The sequence below is a fragment of the Populus alba genome, chromosome 9 (assembly GCF_005239225.2).
Source record: "Populus alba chromosome 9, ASM523922v2, whole genome shotgun sequence".
NCBI classification, from domain to species: Eukaryota; Viridiplantae; Streptophyta; class Magnoliopsida; order Malpighiales; family Salicaceae; genus Populus; species Populus alba.
This window is the reverse complement of record NC_133292.1, coordinates 4,203,155-4,223,906: the sequence shown is the minus strand read 5'-3', so window position 1 is coordinate 4,223,906 and position 20,752 is coordinate 4,203,155. Positions and strand designations below refer to the sequence as shown.

Here is a 20,752-nt window from a genome sequence, read left to right as displayed (position 1 = left end):
CAATTCTTGACATGGCAAGAAGTCTCCTCAAAGCAAAGAAGCTGCCCAAGCAATACTGGGCTAAAGTTGTATCATATGCAGTGTATCTACTGAATCGCTGCCCAACCAGAAGTTTACAAGGTGTCATTCCAGAAGAAGCATGGAGTGGTCACAAACCAAGTGTTACTTCATCTACAAGTCTTTGTTGTGTGGCATATGCAAAGATCCCAGATGGCAAGAAAGGACAAAGCTCGATGATAAAAGCGAGAAATGCATCTTTGTCGGATATGGTGAAAAAAGGATGGGATACAAGCTGTAGAATCCCATCACGAAGAAGGCAATTATGAGTAGAGATGTTATCTTTGAAGAAGATAAATCTTGGGAATGGAATGATGATCAAGAAGCAGTCAAATGGATCAACACTAATTTGATCCTTGAAGGTGAAGAAGTACCAACAGTACTTGTAGAAGAACCAATTGTGCCAGCAGCTGAACCACAAAGTCTGGTACACAGATTCCCTGTATTCAACAGGAGGAATACACCAGAAGCATCATCATCAACACCACCATCAACATCCTCATCAGAAGGACCAAGAAGGATGAGAAATCTTGAAGAGCTGTACGATGCCACTCAAGTCATGGAAGATACAACTTTGTTTTGTTTCTTTGCAGATAGTGACCCATTAAGCTTCAATGAAGCTGTCACAGAAGAGAAATGGATAACAGCAAAGGATGAAGAAATACATGCCATTGAGAAGAATGATACTTGGAAGTTGATTAGTACTTAAAAGTGCATGTTTATCAATGTTTTATATCATCATTTTGCACTTGAAGTATCAATAACTCTTTAACTAAAGCATGTTTTATAATAACAAGTTTGATACTATAAGATACCTTAATTTATGGTAAATGCTCATTTTAAATGCAAGCCTATCACATAAATAAAAGGATTGATTGATGAGTTTAAGTATTGAAAGTGAAAGGACAAAGAGATGGCCAAACTTAGAAAAGAGATGCCGGTGCAGTCCAAACCGGAACATTGCTCGGTAATTGGATCATATCTGGAGCTCTAGATCTCGGATTTAGGTCCATTTTATATGGATGGAAAGGTAAGACAAAGGCCTACAAATTTCATGAGGAGCCCAAGATTTAAAAAGGCCATTTTGAAGTCCAAACTGAAGGAACAACGAAGAAGTCTGAAGCTGTCCTGCAGCCCAGACACTATTTAGTGTTCAGCCCATATCTTGAGTTCTAGAAGTCCAAATGACCTCATCCTTTTTTTATTGGAAAGCTGAGACAATTTCCTAGAACATTCCTGAGGATTCTGGGCAAATTATGATGTTAGCAATGACGTCTTGTTCAGACAAGAAGATAAGGATTGTCACCAAGTCAAGATGTGGCCACCCACTCATCAATTAATTAACAAATCAATAGTTCCAAATTTTGGCCTATAAAAGAAGGCACTTACCATGTATTGAGGCATCTTGGTTTCCAGATCAAGATCATGCTCTTGCTTTCTCTCTTTGTATTGCTTATGTTTTGCTTTCATTAATATTAAGTTTATGCACTTCATTTCCTTTCCTTTACTTAGTTAACTTCTTTCTCATTTATGTTCTTATCTTGTTCATCTATGTTTCTTTCTTTCATTATGTTTAGCTAAGTTAATTATGTCAAGGTGAAAAGGGTACACTAATGGTGTAAGAATAAGTATAATATAAACTTAACATGGACCTTAACGTTGAATACTAACATGTTTTATATTTGTTATCTTGTTCACTTTTAATACTTTACTTGTTAAATGGTTAATTTAGATTTATGTTGTATAACACTTGGTACAACAAATGCTTGGTACTTTCATAGCCCATATTGTATGGTATAACCGACACCTGAGCTATGAAAGGAACTTGATTTGTTGTTAACATAAGTTATAATCATGAATGCCTGCCAACATTTACAAGTATTAGCTTTATTCGAATAAGATAACTAATGTAGTCATGTTAACAATTTATAATCTAATTGGAACCTCCTTTATTTGTGGTTTCCAATTGAGTAATAAGAGTTTATACTATACTTGTTTGAAGTACCATTAGTGGATCCTCTAACCTTGACATTTATTTTTATCGTTGTTTAATCCTTACATTAATCTTTCAACTCAAAGTTCTCATTAATTTCTTCCTTCTCTTCTTTATTCTTGTTGTTGTTGTTGTTGTTGTTGTTATTATTATTATCTGTTCATAAACTCAGTATATAGGCTGGAAACCTGTGACCCTATCTTTTAGATCATTCTCAGGTATAACAACGCCACGTACTGAGTATTATTATTATTATTACTAGTACTAGTACTACTATTGTTATTATTATCGTTATTATTGTTATTGTTGCGTTGTTATTTATAATTTATACAATTAACCTCTTTGTGGTTCGACCCCGGTCTTGCCGGGTTATTTATTACTTCGACACTCCTGCACTTGGGAGAAGACATCAAGCTTTTGGTCGTGTCACGTTTTTGGCGCCGTTGCCAGGGAGGTAAATTCTTGTATAAATTATAATATTTAATTTATTTTCTCTCTTCACTTTTCATTTTATCTAACTTTTGTTTTGTTTTGTTTTGTTTCTTTTTCTTCTTTTTTCTTTTCTTCCTTTTATTCTTTTCTTACACGTGCATGAGAGTTTGGTCACGTACATTAAGTGGTCGACTTTGTAGGGTATCCTCATCATTTTCAGAAAATATGGCCAAAGAAGATAATCAATCGCTTCATAATGAGAATAACCATATGAAAACACTTAGAGACCATATGAATCCCACAAGAACAAGTGCACCCTCATGCATAGTTTTCCCTCCTGATGCATCTCATTTTAATTTTAAGCCAGGCATTATTCAACTTTTACCATCTTTTCATGGCTTAGACCTAGACAATTCATACTTGCATTTAAGGGAATTTGAGAAGGTCTGTAATACATATAATGACTCAAATTGTAGCATGAACACCATTAGATTAAAGCTTTTTTCTTTTTCATTAAAAGATAAAGCTAAAACATGGCTATAAAATTTGAGATCAGGATCCATTCGTGCTTGGGATGAAATGCAACAACAATTTTTAAAGAAGTTTTTTCCGTCTCACAGAACAAACTCTTTCAAAAGACAAATCATCACTTTCACTCAAAAACCAGGAGAAACATTTTACCAATGTTGGGATAGGTATCGAGATTTGCTTAATACTTGCCCTCATCATGGTTTTGAAACATGGAGATTGGTTTCACATTTTTATTAAGGTTTAACACCTAGAGATAGGCAAATGGTTGAATTGATGTGCAATGGAACTTTCGAAGATAAAGACCCTAATGAAGCAATGGAGTACCTAGACTTGCTAGCCGAAAATGCTCAAAATTGGGACACCACAGGTACTTATGAGGCACCAAGTAAAACTCAACCTCATACATCTAGTGGAGGTATGCACAACCTTAGGGAAGATCATGACCTCCAAGCCAAGTTTGCATCTTTAGCTAGAAAAAGAGTGGTCAATTAAAATCTGTTCAAGACATTGTGTGTCAAATCTGTGAAACCAAGGAACACTCAACAAATGATTGTCCAACTTTGCCTTCTTTTAAGGAATGCCTCCATGAACAAGCTCATGCTTTAAACAGTTTCCAAAGACCCAACCATAACCCATACTCCCAAACGTATAACCCTGGTTGGAGAAATCACCCAAATTTTAGTTGGAAGAGTGATAGCAACAATGCACAAACTTCACAGCCACCGTTTCAAGCACACCATAATTTCCAAAATTCTCATGGATATGCACCTCCTTATGCTCCACCTCCTAGAAGAAATCTTGAGGAAACATTGCATGCATTCATTGAAAAGCAAGAGGCAATCAACACTCAACTTGCTCAAAGCATGACAGATTTTAAAGATACTCTTGCAAAATTAACATCTGCTCTCAGTTTCCAAGAGAAAGGTAAGTTTCCATCTCAACCACAGCAAAATCCAAAAGGGCAATACAATGCAAATGCGAGTAGTTCTGGAAGCCAACACATGGATCAAGTCAAATCAGTCATCACTCTTCGTAGTGGTAAGGTTATTGAAAAACCCATTCTTGAACCTTGTGAGAAAGATGATGAGTCTATCTCTGAGGGTAAGGAAGGGGTTGAACATGAACATTGCAAAGAGAAGGCTGATTCCCCGCCAGCACTTCCATTTCCTCATGCCATGACCAAACAAAGGAAAGTCAATCACAACTCTGAAATCTTTGAAACTTTCAAACAGGTAAGGATCAATATACCTTTGTTGGATGCTATTAAACAGGTTCCTTCCTATGCTAAATTTTTGAAAGATTTGTGCACTGTGAAGAGAAAACTGAATGTGAAAAAGAAATCCTTTTTAGCTGAACAAGTAAGTGTCATTCTTCAAAACAATAATGCTTTGAAATATAAAGACCCTGGTTGTCCTACAATTTCTTGCTTTATTGAAGAACATAAAATTGAATGAGCCTTACTTGATCTTGGAGCTAGTGTGAATTTACTTCCATATTCAGTCTTTCAAAGTCTCAATCTAGGTGAGTTAAAACCAACCTCTGTAACTCATATACTTGCTAATAGATCTATAAAAGTTCCTAGAGGAATAATTGAGGATGTGTTAGTACAAGTTGATAAATTCATTTACCCTGTAGATTTTATTGTCTTGGATACACAACCTGTTGAAGCATGTAATTCAATTCCTGTCATTTTAGGACGTTCATTTCTTGCCACTTCTAATGCATTGATTAATTGTAGGAATGGACTGATGAACCTATCATTTGGAAATATGACATTGGAGATGAATATTTTCAACATTTACAAGCAACCTGGAGATGATAATGATTTTCAGGAAGTGGACTTTATTGAAAAATTAGTTCATGATCAATTTCAAACCACTTCTAGTGAAACTGAGATTGATGAATCTGATGATTTGCAAATGGTCTACTTTCAGGAATCAAAGGCATGCAATTGGAGACCACAAATTGAAGAATTGCCACTACGATCAATTAAGCCCATACCTTCAAGTGTTCAACCACGAAAACCTGAATTGAAACCGTTACCATTTAATCTCAAATACTCATTTTTGGGAGAAAATGAAACTTTCCTGGTAATAATCTCTTCCAAACTTAATGCACATCAAGAAGGTAAGTTATTACAGACTCTGAAAATGCACAAAAATGCATTAGGATGGACCATAGCTGACATAAAAGGAATTAGCCCTTTGATTTGCACACACAGGATTTATTTGGAGGAAAATGCTAAACCCTCTAGAGAAATGCAACGAAGGCTTAATCCTAATATGAAAGAAGTAGTGAAAAATGAAGTCATTAAGCTTCTAGATAATGGAATCATTTATCCTATTTCTGACAGCAAATGGGTAAGTCCTACCCAAGTTGTACCCAAAAAGTCTGGAGTCACTGTGATAACGAATGAGAAAAATGAGTTAATTCCAACTAGGACTGTTACTGGTTGGCGCATGTGCATTGACTATAGGAAACTTAATTCAATGACTAGAAAAGATCATTTCCCTTTACCTTTCATGGAGCAAATCCTAGAAAGAGTTGCAGGTCATGAATTTTATTGTTTCCTAGATGGCTATTCAGGTTACAATAAAATGAAATTGCATTGGAAGATCAAGAGAAGACTACTTTCACATGTCCATTTGGTACTTTTGTATATCGAATGATGCCTTTTGGATTATGTAATGCACCAGCCACGTTTCAAATATGCATGCTTAGCATATTCAGTGATATGGTTGAACGTTTTCTTGAGATTTTTATGGATGATTTTTCTATTTTTGGTGATTCATTTGATGATTGTTTGACTAACTTAGAAAAGGTTTTGAGCAGGTGTGAAGAAAAGAATCTTGTACTGAATTGGGAAAAATGTCACTTTATGGTAACAAACGGCATTGTACTTGGTCACATTGTTTCATCGAAAGGAATTGAGGTTGACAAATCTAAAATCGAGTTAATTGCCAACTTACCAACACCAAAATCTGTTAAAGATGTTAGATCATTCTCAGGACATGCTGGTTTTTACAGAAGGTTCATCAAAGATTTTAGTGTAATATCTAAGCCCTTGAGTAACCTTCTAACAAAGAATAATATTTTTGAATGGACTCAACATTGTGAAGAAGCCTTTGTTAAACTTAAAAACTTGCTTACTTCTGCTCCTATCATTCAACCTCCTGACTGGTCATTACCTTTTGAAATAATGTGTGATGCTAGTGATTATGTCGTGGGTGCTGTCTTGGGACAAAGAAAAGATAAGAAACCTTATGTGATTTACTATGCAAGTAAAACTTTAAATAGTGCTCAAATGAATTACACCACCACTGAAAAAGAATTACTTGCAGTAGTATTTGCTTCTGATAAATTCAGGTCTTATCTAGTTGGCTCACCTGTTGTTGTTTTTAGTGATCATGCAGCATTGAAATATCTTCTTTCTAAGAAAGATTCTAAGGTTAGATTGGTGCGGTGGATTTTGTTACTTCAAGAATTTGATATCACAATCAAAGACAAGAAAGGCACCGAAAATGTTGTTGCAGATCATTTGTCAAGATTGACAACAGATTCAAAATCTGACATCACACCAATCGATGACTACTTTCCCGATGAATCTTTATTTTCCGTTTCTACGATGCCTTGGTTTGCTAATATTGTTAATTTTCTTGTTTCAAGACAATTGCCAGCTCATTGGAGTACCCAAGACAAAAGAAAGTTCTTGAACGAAGTGAAGAACTTTTATTGGGATGACCCTTATTTATTCAAATATTTCGAAGATGCATTCCTGACAATGAGGTAAGTAGTGTCATTAAATTTTGTCATTCTGAGGCATGTGGGGGTCATTTCTCATCAAGAAAGACAACTGCAAAAATCTTACAAAGTGGATTTTATTGGCCACCATGTTCAAAGACTCACATGCATTCTGCAAGACTTGTGAAAATTGTCAAAAGTTGGGATCTATTTCAAAACGTCACATGATGCCTTTAAATCCTATTCTTGTCATTGAGATCTTTGACTGTTGGGGTATAGATTTCATGGGTTCATTTCCTCCATCATTTGGTTTTGTGTACATATTAGTCGCAGTAGATTATGTTTCAAAATGGATAGAGGCAATTCCAAGTCGAAACAATGATCGCAAAACAGTGATAAAGTTTTTGAAAGACAATATTTTGAGTTGATTTGGAATCCCTCGAGCCATAATAAGTGATGGTGGAACACATTTCTATAACAAGCTATTTGCTTCTTTAATGAAGAAATATGGAATCACACACAAAGTTGCCACCCCTTATCACCCTCAGACAAGTGGACAAGTAGAGCTTGCTAATAGGGAGATCAAACAAATCTTGGAGAAAACAGTGAACCTTAATCGGAAAGACTGGTCTTTAAGACTTAATGATGCACTTTGGGCTTATCGAACTGCATATAAAACATCATTAGGTATGTCACCTTATAGACTAGTCTATGGAAAACCTTGTCACTTGCCTGTGGAAATTGAACATAAAGCTTATTGGGCTATTAAAGCTTTCAATTCAAACATTGATGATGCTAGTCAGCTGCGAAAATTGCAAATAAATGAGCTTGAGGAAATTAGAAATGATGCATATGATAATTCAAGAATTCATAAAGCAAGAATCAAAGAGTTTCATGACAAGAAAATACCGAGAAAAACATTCAATGTTGGTCAAAAAGTCTTGCTTTATAATTCTCGACTCCATTTATTTCTTGGAAAACTAAGATCAAGATGGAGCGGTCCTTTTATTGTGAAACATGTGTATCCATATGGGGCCTGTGATATCGAGAATCCAAAGAATGGCAATGTTTTCAAGGTAAATGGGCATCGGTTGAAAGTTTATTTTGACAATTTTTCAGTTGAAAATGACTCTACTGAATTGAGTGATCCTGTATATAAAGATTGATTCTTTTTCTCACATTGTTTTGTGTTTGTTTTGGTGTATCTTTTGTTTTGCTAGTTTCTCTCACCCCGGTCAAATGGCGGATAACGGTACTCCGTGACTCTTAAGTCGGTTCTTTCAGTTTCCCATGATAACTGATATCTGTGTATATAATTGTGCAATTTTCTGCTCTTTCTTTTTTCTTTGAATCTCCCATCCAATTCTCATTTGAAAATGGACACCACTCTTGAAAAATTGAAAAAGTATTTTCCTGCTCTGCCTCAGAATGCGATTACAAAAATTTATCGTGCTAGGTGTGAAAGATTGAGGTTGTTAATGAACCATGGAATTCCTGAAGATATTTGTTGGCTGATTGAAGCAACGGTCCGATTATCAGGTGAGTCCTCCAATTCTTTCATTTCATACATGCTTGGAACAGGTAAAAGCACTTTTGCAAAGAAACGTCGTGCAAAACGACTGAAAGTCTGTCACAGATGTGCCAGATGGACTTGTAATGCGACATGTCATTCTTTAGGAATGGTATCTGTAAACCATGAAGATAAAATACAATTAATTAAGGATGGCCTAAGTAAGAGGTCTTTAGATAATCTTTTGTTGATCCTTGAGACGCATCCTAGTGGAGATGTGCATCGTGTAATTCATGATTTATAGCCACAATTCCATAAAGAACATGATCGACTTAGTCTTGGGAATCTGACTAAAAAAGACCCTGTTTGCCAGTTTTTAAGAAAACTGGATGGAAAGCCTATCCCCGACCCATAGAGAGCGTTTAAGTCGTTCTTGGATGTAAAACCAAGGAAAGATGTGAGCCACAATCACAACTACCTGTACATACATGCTTTGTCGAAATAAATAAATAAAAAGAGAGAGTGTGAGACTACAGCTGGCCTACATATAGGTGGTATGATTGCATTTTCACTTTTTCATCTATAAATTCTTCTCTTCCTTCCCTTCATTTTTACTCATCCCATACATTCATCAAATATAGAAGTGTGTAGAAATGGCAGGTTCCTCAAGTCATCACATAAGAAATATTTGTGTTTTCGGTGGATCCAGTCCTGGGAAAGAAAAAGAGTTTTTAGAATCAGCAAATCATCTTGGTCAGGTATTAGCTGAGAGAAAGATTCATTTAGTGTATGGGGGAGGCAGCCTTGGGTTAATGGGAGATGTGTCAATGGCTGCATTTTTAGGAGGCAGTCAAGTTTTGGGGGTTGTCCCCAAAGCTTTAGCAAATGGGGACATCATTGGAAAAATAATTGGAGAGGAACTACAGGTCCCAACAATGTCTGATCGACTGAATGCCATGTTTAGCCATGTTGATGCCTTCATTGCCTTACCAGGTGGTCTGGGCACATTGAAAGATATCTTTCATATTTCATCTTGGGCCCAACTGCACATTCACCATAAACCTATAGGTTTGTTAAATGTTAATGGTTTTTATGATAAGTTGCTGTCTTTCCTTGATCAAACTGTGGAACAGGAATTTCTAACATCTTCAGCACGACAAATCATAATCTCTGCTGCTACTGCTGAACAATTGATTGACCAACTACAATCTTTCATCCCTGTCATTGATCCTTGCATAAGTCGCCTAGATTGGTCAGTTAAGAAAAGCCGTAAAAATCTTAGATTAGATTTGAGCCTTCATCTGTGAAACCTTGTGTCTTTTGGTTTTATTAATAACATATTGTTTTGTTTTGTTACTTCTTATATTTGTTTAAGTGTGTTTCAGGTTTGTCATTGTTCGTTGTTTCAGGTGATGTCTTCTATACTCTATCTTTCTACCTTAGGACATTGAGGACAATGTCTCTTTTTGGTTGGGGGAAGAGGGTAGTAGTTTAAAAAAAAAAAAACTAACCAACTAACTCTTTGTTGTTTTTAAAAAACCATTTGGCAAAACTGTTTTACTTGGATGGCAGAGTAAAGAGGAATTATTCTTGAGACGCATCATAGTAAAAAAATTTCTAATGGTTATTTGCAATATTCATAACAAAGCCTATTAGAATACTTCTTGAAATATTCAGGTTTACAAACTCTTGCATTGTTATCACTTGATTCTGCTCATATACTCATTTAACAAGTATTATTAAACCTTCATTTTCACACACACACTTTAACATATGATTGTGGGTTGCACATTGGATTATTACATTATTTATGTTCTTTTGTTGAAGGTAACAACTAAGGGAAAGGGATAGTATATAATTTGCAAAAAAAAAATATATATTGATAATATTGATGATAATAAAAACGTAGATAAGTTTGGTTTCGTAGCCTCCCTAACCTAAGCAATTAAGCCCGAAGGGGTGTTTTAACACCTAATACCCTAAAGTCAACTGACTTGGGAGCTATTGACCCAAAGCTTGTTACATGGGTTAAAGAAAAAAGCTTAAGGGAATCAAACATTGCACTATCTACGTATCAGTATCTGCAACCTGAGTTGTTAAGCTCGTAGGGGTGTCTCAACACCTAATGCCCTAAGACCAACTGGTCTGGGAGTCATTAGCCTAAAACTCGTTACATGGGTTAAAGATACATTATGTTTTAAGTTGTATGTGTATATAAATAAAATTATAAAAAAAAAGAAAAAAAAAAAAGTAATAATAATAATAATCCCAACCCAAGGAAGTTCACCTTAAACATTTGAACATAATATTGTTTTCTTCCAACAAAAGCCCCATCATCTATATTTTCATATATTGAGCACATAAAAAGAAGGTTTATTAATATCTTGTTTAAGAAGTATGAAGCAGTAATATAAATTTAATGAGAGTTTGTTTATCTGGATAGATTAATGGAAGTTGAATGATGAATGCCTTGCTTTGTGAAACTTGCAAATTGTTTCTCTATTTTAACGCTTTAGATTACTAGGGACTAGTAATAAGCTGGTTGGGGGGTGTGATTAGTACTTAAAAGTGCATGTTTTATCAATGTTTTTATATCATCATTTTGCACTTGAAGTATCAATAACTTCTTAACTAAAGCATGTTTTATAATAACAAGTTTGATACTATAAGATACCTTAATTTATGGTAAATGCTCATTTTAAATGCAGGCCTATCACATAAATAAAAGGATTGATTGATGAGTTTAAGTATTGAAAGTGAAAGGACAAAGAGATGGCCAAACTTAGAAAAGAGATGCCGGTGCAATCCAAACCGGAACATTGCTCGGTAATTGGATCATATCTGGAGCTTTAGATCTCGGATTTAGGTCCATTTTATATGGATGGAAAGGTAAGACAAAGGCCTACAACTTTCATGAGGAGCCCAATATTTAAAAAGGCCGTTTTGAAGTCCAAACTGAAGGAACAACGAAGAAGTCCGAAGCTGTCCTGCAACCCAGACACTATTTAGTGTTCAGCCCATATCTTGAGTTCTAGAAGTCCAAATGACCTCATCCTTTTTTTGTTGGAAAGCTGAGACAATTTCCTAGAACATTCCTGAGGATTCTGGGCAAATTATGATGTTAGCAATGACGTCTTGTTCAGACAAGAAGATAAGGATTGTCACCAAGTCAAGATGTGGCCACCCACTCATCAATTAATTAACAAATCAATAGTTCCAAATTTTGGCCTATAAAAGGAGGCACTTACCATGTATTGAGGCATCTTGGTTTCCAGATCAAGATCATGCTCTTGCTTTCTCTCTTTGTATTGCTTATGTTTTGCTTTCATTAATATTAAGTTTATGCACTTCATTTCCTTTCCTTTACTTAGTTAACTTCTTTCTCATTTATGTTCTTATCTTGTTCATCTATGTTTCTTTCTTTCATTATGTTTAGCTAAGTTAATTATGTCAAGGTGAAAAGGGTACACTAATGGTGTAAGAATAAGTATAATATAAACTTAACATGGACCTTAACGTTGGATACTAACATGTTTTATATTTGTTATCTTGTTCACTTTTAATACTTTGCTTGTTAAATGGTTAATTTAGATTTATGTTGTATAACACTTGGTACAACAAATGCTTGGTACTTTCATAGCCCATATTGTATGGTATAACCGACACCTGAGCTATGAAAGGAACTTGATTTGTTGTTAACATAAGTTATAATCATGAATGCCTGCCAACATTTACAAGTATTAGCTTTATTCGAATAAGATAACTAATGTAGTCATGTTAACAATTTATAATCTGATTGGAACCTCCTTTATGTGTGGTTTCCAATTGAGTAATAAGAGTTTATATTATACTTGTTTGAAGTACCATTAGTGGATCCTCTAACCTTGACATTTATTTTTATCGTTGTTTAATCCTTACATTAATCTTTCAACTCAAAGTTCTCATTAATTTCTTCCTTCTCTTCTTTATTGTTGTTGTTGTTGTTGTTGTTGTTGTTGTTGTTGTTGTTGTTGTTATTATTATTATTATTTGTTCATAAACTCAGTATATAGGCTGGAAACCTGTGACCCGATCTTTTAGATCATTCTCAGGTATAACAACGCCACGTACTGAGTATTATTATTATTATTATTATTACTATTACTAGTACTACTATTGTTATTATTATCGTTATTATTGTTATTGTTGCATTGTTATTTATAATTTATACAATTAACCTCTCTGTGGTTCGACCTCGGTCTTGCCAGGTTATTTATTACTTCGACACTCCTGCACTTGGGAGAAGACATCAAGCTTTTGGTCGTGTCAGAAGCTGACTTATCTACCAGAAAACAAGAAAGCAATAGGTGTCAAATGGGTCTACAAGACGAAGAAGAATGCAAAAGGAGAAGTGCAAAGATACAAAGCCAGATTAGTGGCTAAAGGCTACAAACAGAGAGAAGGCATTGACTATGGAGAAGTATTTGCTCTAGTAGCCAGGCTAGAGACAATCAGACTGATGATCTCACTAACTGCACAACATAAATTGAAGATTTATCAACTCGATGTGAAGTCAGCATTTCTGAATGGCTTCCTAGAAGAAGAGATCTATGTTGAACAACCATTTGGATACATTGAAGCTGAAAATGAAGGCAAAGTATACAAGTTGAAAAAAGCTCTTTACGGTTTGAAGCAAGCTCCGCATGCTTGGAATACCAGAATTGACAGGTATTTTCAAGATAATGGATTTGAAAAATGTCCATATGAACACGCAATATATGTGAAGAAAGAAGCAGATGGCAGCATCTTATTTGCGTGCCTATATGTTGATGATTTGATATTCACTGGCAATAACCCTACCATGTTTGAAGACTTCAAACAAAGCATGGTACAGGAGTTTGAGATGACTGACATTGGTCTAATGTCACATTTTCTTGGCTTAGAAGTAACGCAGAAAGAAGAAGGGATTTTTGTATCCCAAAGCGGTTACGCCAAAGATATTCTTGGAAGGTTCAAGATGGAAAGCTGCAATCCGGTATCAACTCCAGTTGAGAATGGAGTGGAATTGAGGAAGAGTAAGGTTGGAAATGTTGATCCAACTTACTTCAAAAGCTTAGCAGGAAGCTTGAGGTACTTGACATGTACCAGACCGGATATACTCTACGGAGTCGGATTCATCAGCAGATACATGGAGACGCCAGACCAGTCTCACTTGAATGCAGCCAAGAGAATTCTTCGCTACATCAAAGGCACAATGAATGAAGGTATGTTTTATACCTCAAGTAAAGACTTTAATCTTGTAGGTTACTCGGATAGTGATTGGGGTAGAGATTTGGATGAAAGGAAAAGCACAACAGGGTTTGTTTTTTTCATGGGAGACACATCTTTCACATGGTCATCCAAGAAGCAATCGATTGTAACGTTATCAAGCTGTGAAGCTGAATATGTTGCTGCCAACTCAGCCATATGTCACTCAATATGGTTAAGGAATATGCTAAAGTTTTTGGGATTTCCTTAAGAAAATCCTACGAAGATTTATATTGACAATCGATCAGCAATCGCATTGGCAAAGAATCCAGTGTATCATGAAAGGAGCAAACATATTGATACACGTCATCACTTTATCCGGGAACATGTGAAGAATGAAGAAGTCCAACTGATATCTTGCAACACAATTGATCAAGTTGCAGACATCTTCACAAAGCCTTTGAAGAGAGAAGTATTTATCCAATTAAAGTTCATGTTTGGCATGACATCCCTCGATTGAGTTTAAAGGGGACATTTGTTGAACCTAAACTCAATCTAGAAGGTCAAGGAAGGCAACCACCAGCCAGCCAGCCACCAGCCGCCTCCACACCTGCAGCCGCCAGCCGCCTTCACACTTGAAAGTTTGAATTTTCTTATTTTGAATTCGTGTATAAATAGAGTACTCAGCTTATGTTATATTGTGTGGAGAGAATAGAGAAAAACACTAGAAAGAGAGAGAGATGGCGTGTATTGTTATTAAGCTTTTGTGTTAATTAATTGTAAGCTTGTGTTTTTGAAATAAAACTTTGTGTTTTATCCCCTCTGAGTGTTTCAAAGCCACCACCAGTGGTTTCTCCCACCAACAGACAAGAAAGGCAAGGTTGGTTTTGTTCTTGTGACAGGAGCAACGGTAACATTGAGTAGCTTCTCTGCTTCATCATAATCTATCCACACGTGCATCACATGACCACTTATGAGAGTCAAGCTCTTATTCTCCTTTTCCTCATCTGAAAAGTAGGTCACCGGAGCAGATTCAATGGATATCAAGCTGTTTACATCAATTCCAACGTGGTTGTCATTGATGTCTTTAAGATCCAGGCTTTGAAATGCATCCAGCTCAACTGCCAATAGATGGTTTGAAGGCAGGCCATTGCTTGTAGAATTGAGGATTCCAAAGTACTGAGCTGCCATAGCCCCTGTGAAGTCCACAGATGGAGAGATGGTGAAGGCCATGCCTTGGCCACCAAGTGTTGGCAGTTCAGGGACCATGGCAAACGCAAACTGGGTAGAGAATGAGAGAGACCGGAGAATTGTTATACACGGCGCGGCTCCAGTTTTTTTTTTTGTAATAAAAAAAATTATTTAGGTAAAATGAAGATTTGATTGGAGTTCGTAATTTACTAAGTTTAAAGTAATTAGAAATTCAGCTTTGATTATGATAAATTGAAAGTAAAACATCATTTTTAAAATATTCTTTCAAGAAAAAGAAAAAGGTTATTTTTAATTGTTTTTTTTTTTTAAATAAAAAGTTATAATATTTTTTTGATTAGTATCAACATGGCGGATCGGATTTTAACCAAAAATAACAGTTTTGACTCAAAATGATTCAAAATTTATTTTTTATCTCGGTCGGAATAGTTTGACCTGCTTTAACTTGTTGGGCTTGGTTTTGACTAAAAATAATGGTTTTGCCCCAAAACAACAAGAAATTTAATTTTTATCTCGGGCGACATGATTTGACTTGTATTGATCCGGTGGACTTGGTTTTAACTGAAAATAATAATTTTTAACCCCAAACGGAATGATACTCATCTTTTTACCTTGATCGACACGATTTGACCCATATTGATCCAATAAACTCTTCTTCTTCTTCTTTTGGAAAAGATGGTTGAATTGAGAAAATATATTTTTGAATTTTAAACTTTTTTAGATTTTTATGAATAAAAATAAAAATAAAATAACATTCAGTAAAATTTTGGAGAATTCAAAGTTGAGTTATTACGATCATAATATTGTTTTTGCTTCTTCAGTTTCACATTGGTAAAAGAAAACAATAGAGCAACGTCAAAGTCTTCTTGATCAAATTGAAGGCTTCAAGTGGAAAAATGATTCCAAAGAGTTGGCTATTGATGCCTGGAAAAGTTTACTTGGCTTTTGATGCATGGAAAAGTCAGTAAGGAGTCATGAGTACGAATTAATAATTATAAATGATATCGACTATTATCAAAAAGATTAAAAAAAAAAAAACTTTGCACTTCGAGGTTTCCTTGATCGTTGCTCCAGAGGTTCATATCCTTAGTCTAATTAAAGACTGAAATATTATCACGTTTTTTCCCGTTGTTATGACTTATTTATATAGGCTGGTCCGAAAATGTATTATGGATTTACCATGTAGATTCATTCATACACCAGTGCCCCCATTGCTAAGCTCCAACTGAGCCTTTTTCACCTCAAACAAGTAGTTTGATAAGAAAAATCTGTAAATTTAGATGCGAAAGTTGGGCCAGACTTAAATTTTACTAGATGATTTTACATAATTAGTTTTATAAAGGGTCGGCTACTCATAACCAGTCAAGATCTACAAGATCATCTATATTTCACATTGAACAAGTTTTGATGTATATATTTACGTAATCAATCCTCCATGAAGCATTGCTTGTTTCAACGACCACTGAAGATTGATTCAGAGTCGGACAAGGAATAGGAAGAAATTTCATCTGATGATAAAGGGATTGTTAAAACATGTTCTGTAGATGCTTCATTGCTAACTGGAACTAAACCGATTCCTGCACCGTGCAGTGGTAAATCAGGTAAAGTAGCATTTCCATCCAGATATTGCACCGCTTGCCTCATGCTAGGTCTAGCTGCCGGAGTGCGATGTGTACAGAGCAGGCCTAGCTTCAAGACCAACTCCATTTCTTCCTCCACGTGGTTGCCTTCAAGTCTAGGATCAACTGTCCCAAGAATGGCACCTCTATTCCAGCATTCAAGTACCCAGTCAACAAGAACAACCTCCTCAGGTGGTCTCTCTGACTCTACAGGCTTCCTTCCACATGTTACTTCGAGCATAAATGTCCCAAACGAAAAAACATCGCTGCAGGTAGTTGACTTTCCTGTTCTAGTAATCTCCGGTGCAAGATATCCAACTGTTCCAACCACTTTAGTTGTTTGAGGAGTTGATCCATGGTCATGAAACTTAGCCAGCCCGAAATCTCCTAGCCGTCCGTTAAGATCGGCATCTAACAGAACATTGCTAGCTTTCACATCTCTATGCAGAACAACCTGTTCCCACTCTTCATGGAGGTAAAGAAGGGCAGACGCAACTCCCCTGATGACTTGATATCGCCGAGCCCAGTTAAGGCTGGGTGTGTCATTGCGAAATAGGAGTTTATCAAGGCTTCCATTGGGCATATAGTCATAGACCAAGAGGAGCTCTCCCTTTCTCCGGCAATAGCCGAAGAGCTGGACCAAGTTCCGGTGCCTCAGCCTCCCCATGCTAACAATCTCAGCAACGAATTCCTTAGTACCTTGCCTGGAATCATGGGATACTTTCTTGACCGCGACTTGCATACTGGAAGAAGGCAATACTCCTCTGTAAACCTTTCCAAAACCCCCACATCCCAGCAACTCACGGTCTGTGAAACCCTTGGTTGCTTTGTATAAATCCTTGTAGGAGAATCTTTGAGGACCATATTCCTGTTCCCAATCTTCGCGCAGTTCTTCATATTTCTTCCGCCTTATTATACAAACATCACCAGAGATTGCTACCAGCAAAATGATTGCTGTTATTGCTGGGACCATAATTCTTAAATGTGGTTTCTTTGTTGATTTTCTTCGAGTAGGAAGTGTAGGCAACTTTGACACGTCTAGACTTTGAGCTTGTCCGCCTCTGTTGAAGCTCCACCCCAGAATATAGTGGCTGCTAGCCACTGCTCCAGTAGATGAAGAAAAACCAACGTACATAGAATCCAACATGACAGAAGAAAGATCGAGAGGTGTTGACAAGAGAGGCAAGGTTGGTTTTGTTCTTGTGACAGGAGCAACTGTAACATTGAGTAGCTTCTCTGCTTCATCATAATCTATCCACACGTGCATCACATGACCACTTATGAGAGTCAAGCTCTTATTCTTCTTTTCCTCATCTGAAAAGTAGGTCACCGGAGCAGATTCAATGGATATCAAGCTGTTTACATCAATTCCAACGTGGTTGTTATTGATGTCTTTAAGATCCGGGCTTGAAACTACATCCAGCTCAACTGCCAATAGATGGTTTGAAGACAGGCCATTGCTTGTAGAATTGAGGATTCCAAGGTACTGAGTTGCCAAATCCCCTGTGAAGTTCACAGAAGGAGAGATCGTGAAGGCCATGCCATGGCCACCAAGTGTAGGCAGCTCCGGGACCATGGCAAACGCAAACTGGGTAGAGAATGAGAGAGACCGAGAATTGTTGAATAAAGATGTGTTGAATTGAAAAGGGAATGGGAAGAAAGCACGGCCAATCTGCTGTTTTGAAGTGTTTGTCAGCTCTAAGAGACCATTTGGATGGATTTTTGCATTCTCGCCGAGGAGCAGGTTGGCTCCAGTGAAGCCATGATAGATGAAGTGGTTTTCCTCTTGAGCTAAGGCCAAGAGCTTCAAGGAAACAAACAGGCCGAGTAGAAAGTGCAATGATTTGAACGAAGCAATCATCATAAGAACGTGCAGAAGATTGTTTTTGCTTCTCTTCCCTTATATAAAGGTGAAAGAAAACAATAGAGCAACGTCAAAGTCTTCTTGATCAAATTGAAGGCTTCAAGTGGAAAAATGACTCCAAAAAGTTGGTGTTAAAAACGTGTTATAACTTGATTGATAGGATATCTCCTTAATTCTATCTTATTGATTGCGGAAAGGATTGACTTAGTATTTATTTGGCTATTACTGCTTGGAAAAGTCAGTAAGGAGTCATTAGTAACAATTAATAATAAATTATTATCAAAAAGGTAAAAGAAAAAACAAACTTTGCACTTCGAAGGGCTGGTTGAGGTTTGGGTGGCATAAATGGATTGTTGTATCCGACCATAATCTCAACCACTAAAATTAAACAAATATATCCTAGTCTAAAAACTAAAAATATTATCATGTTTTTTTACCATTGTTATGACTTATTTATATATATTATTTTATGTTATTGATTTAAAATTTTAATTTTTTATAATATATTTAAGGAGTTGTAAACTTGTTTAAAAAAATTAAATTAAAAAACAATATTAAAAAATAAAATAGGAATTAAGGTTATTGTGATGATAACTTTTCGAGAACATCTTTGCCTTTCTTTGCTTGTTGTCTTTTTATGTTTTGTTTTTCGTCTATGTCATTTATAAGCAAGTGAGCCCTCTCCAAAGCTTTTTTCTCAGCAAAAAAAAAAAAAAAAAAACTGCTTTTCAAAGTTGATACAAGATCAAAGAAAATAAAATTCTAAAATCTTCTATAGCAAGAAACAAATTCTACTACCAGTTGGACTTCCAAAATCATTATCATTTTACTAAATATTACAAATTGAATCTACGTTGCTCACACATGCGGTGCGCAAGTGTCCAGATTTATTTTCACAGATTTGAAGTGTTGAAGGAATCGTAGTAACAAAGAGCATGATTGTGGCATTTCACCAATTTATCTAAACCAAAATAAAAGTAAGTTCAAGCCTGATGCTTGTGAACCGATGGAAATGGAGTCTTAGATTGTAAATGCGTAAACATAACAAGAAAATTTCATTTCAACATGTATTCATACCAGACCACCTTTGACTGTATACGGAAGAAGGATACCATCTTAGAAAAAGCATTGGGCCTTGTTGAATATTGATAGCTAACTAAAAATGACAATTTTATTATGTATTTTGTCTATGATGCTAAATTTATCAAAAGCTCTAATATTTAAGGCTGGTCAGATTTTAAGAAAAGTCGGCTTTCTGATGTTCAATATGTAACTCTAATTTTGTGTTTGCTTAGATTCGGATTGATGGTGCTTCAAAATCCAATGCTAAGAAAATAAAAATTGCCATGTTTATATGATGGATGATTACATGTTCATTTTCTATTTTTCATAACTGAGGATTTTAGAAATTGGTGACGAGGATTGGATTTCTTTCAAATCAATTTGTTTTTTAGGATTTTAAGGACTTTCCACTGAGTTGCAAGATATGAGCATTAAATTCTAAAAACAAAAAGTTTATCTTTAATTTATGTACGATAAATGCTAAGAATAAATTGTAAAAGAGTTATAATGATGAACATCTTTTCTGGATCGTTCATAGAATATTTAAAACCTTGAAGTTTTCTTTTTCACATCTAAGTGGGAAAAAAACCTTTATAATCAATATTAATATTGATTGTAAGTGTCTCGTTACATGACATTAATTGTTAATGAGAGTATCACATGCATATAAAAGATGGTCCTGCATCAATCTAAACAATATATTAATGTTGATGTGGTCATTTTTTATAATCAATATTAATATTGATTGATGTATAGATAGCCTTTAGAAGATTTGTTGCACAACTAGCATGTAGGGAAATAATGACCCTAGATTCTCATATCTTGTGTGCTTATATCTAAAAGAATAATTGGTTTAAAAGGGCAATGATATGGTATTTTGGGCCTAACGCGTAATCGAGTCTAAGAGGATTGAGTCTTTCATATTGCTAGACCTATAAACGTTTGGGCTTGATGCACGGCCGAGCCCAAAGGAGTTAGATCTAAGATCTCGCCATCCCCATAGATGTTTGGACATGGCGCATAACTAAGCCTAAAGGGATGGAGTCTAGCATCTTGCCTTACCCGTTTGTGTTTGGTCTTAGTATGTTTTCAAGCTCAAGAAGGTTGGGCTTGGCTTCTTGTTAAACCTATAAATTCTTGGGCCTGACGCATAGCCAAGCCTAAGGGAATTGAGTCTAGAATCTCTCCAAACTTATAGATATTTAAGTCTAGCGCGTAATTATATCTATAAAAGTTAAGTCAGATATCATGCTAAATTCATAGAGCCTGGATCTAGATCTAGTGTATAACTGAGTCTAATAGCGATTCAACTTGGAAATTTACCAAACCTTTATATTATGAGTGTTGGTCTCTGAGCTTCTATAATGAATCTTTTTTCTTTTGGTCTTTTTTAGATATGGGCCTTATGAGGGGAAAAAAAAGGGTTTTCAGTAAAAGATACATCAATCCATCAGCAACCCTTTAAGTTTTTGCATATTTAATGCGCATAGATATTGCAAAGGCCAACT

The 20,752-nt window shown here is 35.8% G+C and overlaps 1 protein-coding gene across 1 annotated transcript; it reads right to left on the bottom strand.

Annotated features, from left to right (window-relative positions):
* Positions 1-15,737: 15,737 nt before the first annotated feature.
* LOC118034652 (L-type lectin-domain containing receptor kinase SIT2-like) lies at positions 15,738-18,234 on the bottom strand. Its single transcript, XM_035039997.2, has one exon. The coding sequence runs from the start codon at positions 18,180-18,182 to the stop codon at positions 16,152-16,154; it is 2,031 nt and encodes a 676-aa protein (XP_034895888.1). The 5' UTR covers positions 18,183-18,234; the 3' UTR covers positions 15,738-16,151.
* Between the last annotated feature and the right edge of the window lie 2,518 nt (positions 18,235-20,752).

Coding starts and splice junctions, on each gene's coding strand:
- LOC118034652 (XM_035039997.2), bottom strand. CDS start 18,182: ATGATGATTGCTTCGTTCAAATCATTGCACTTTCTACTCGGCCTGTTT.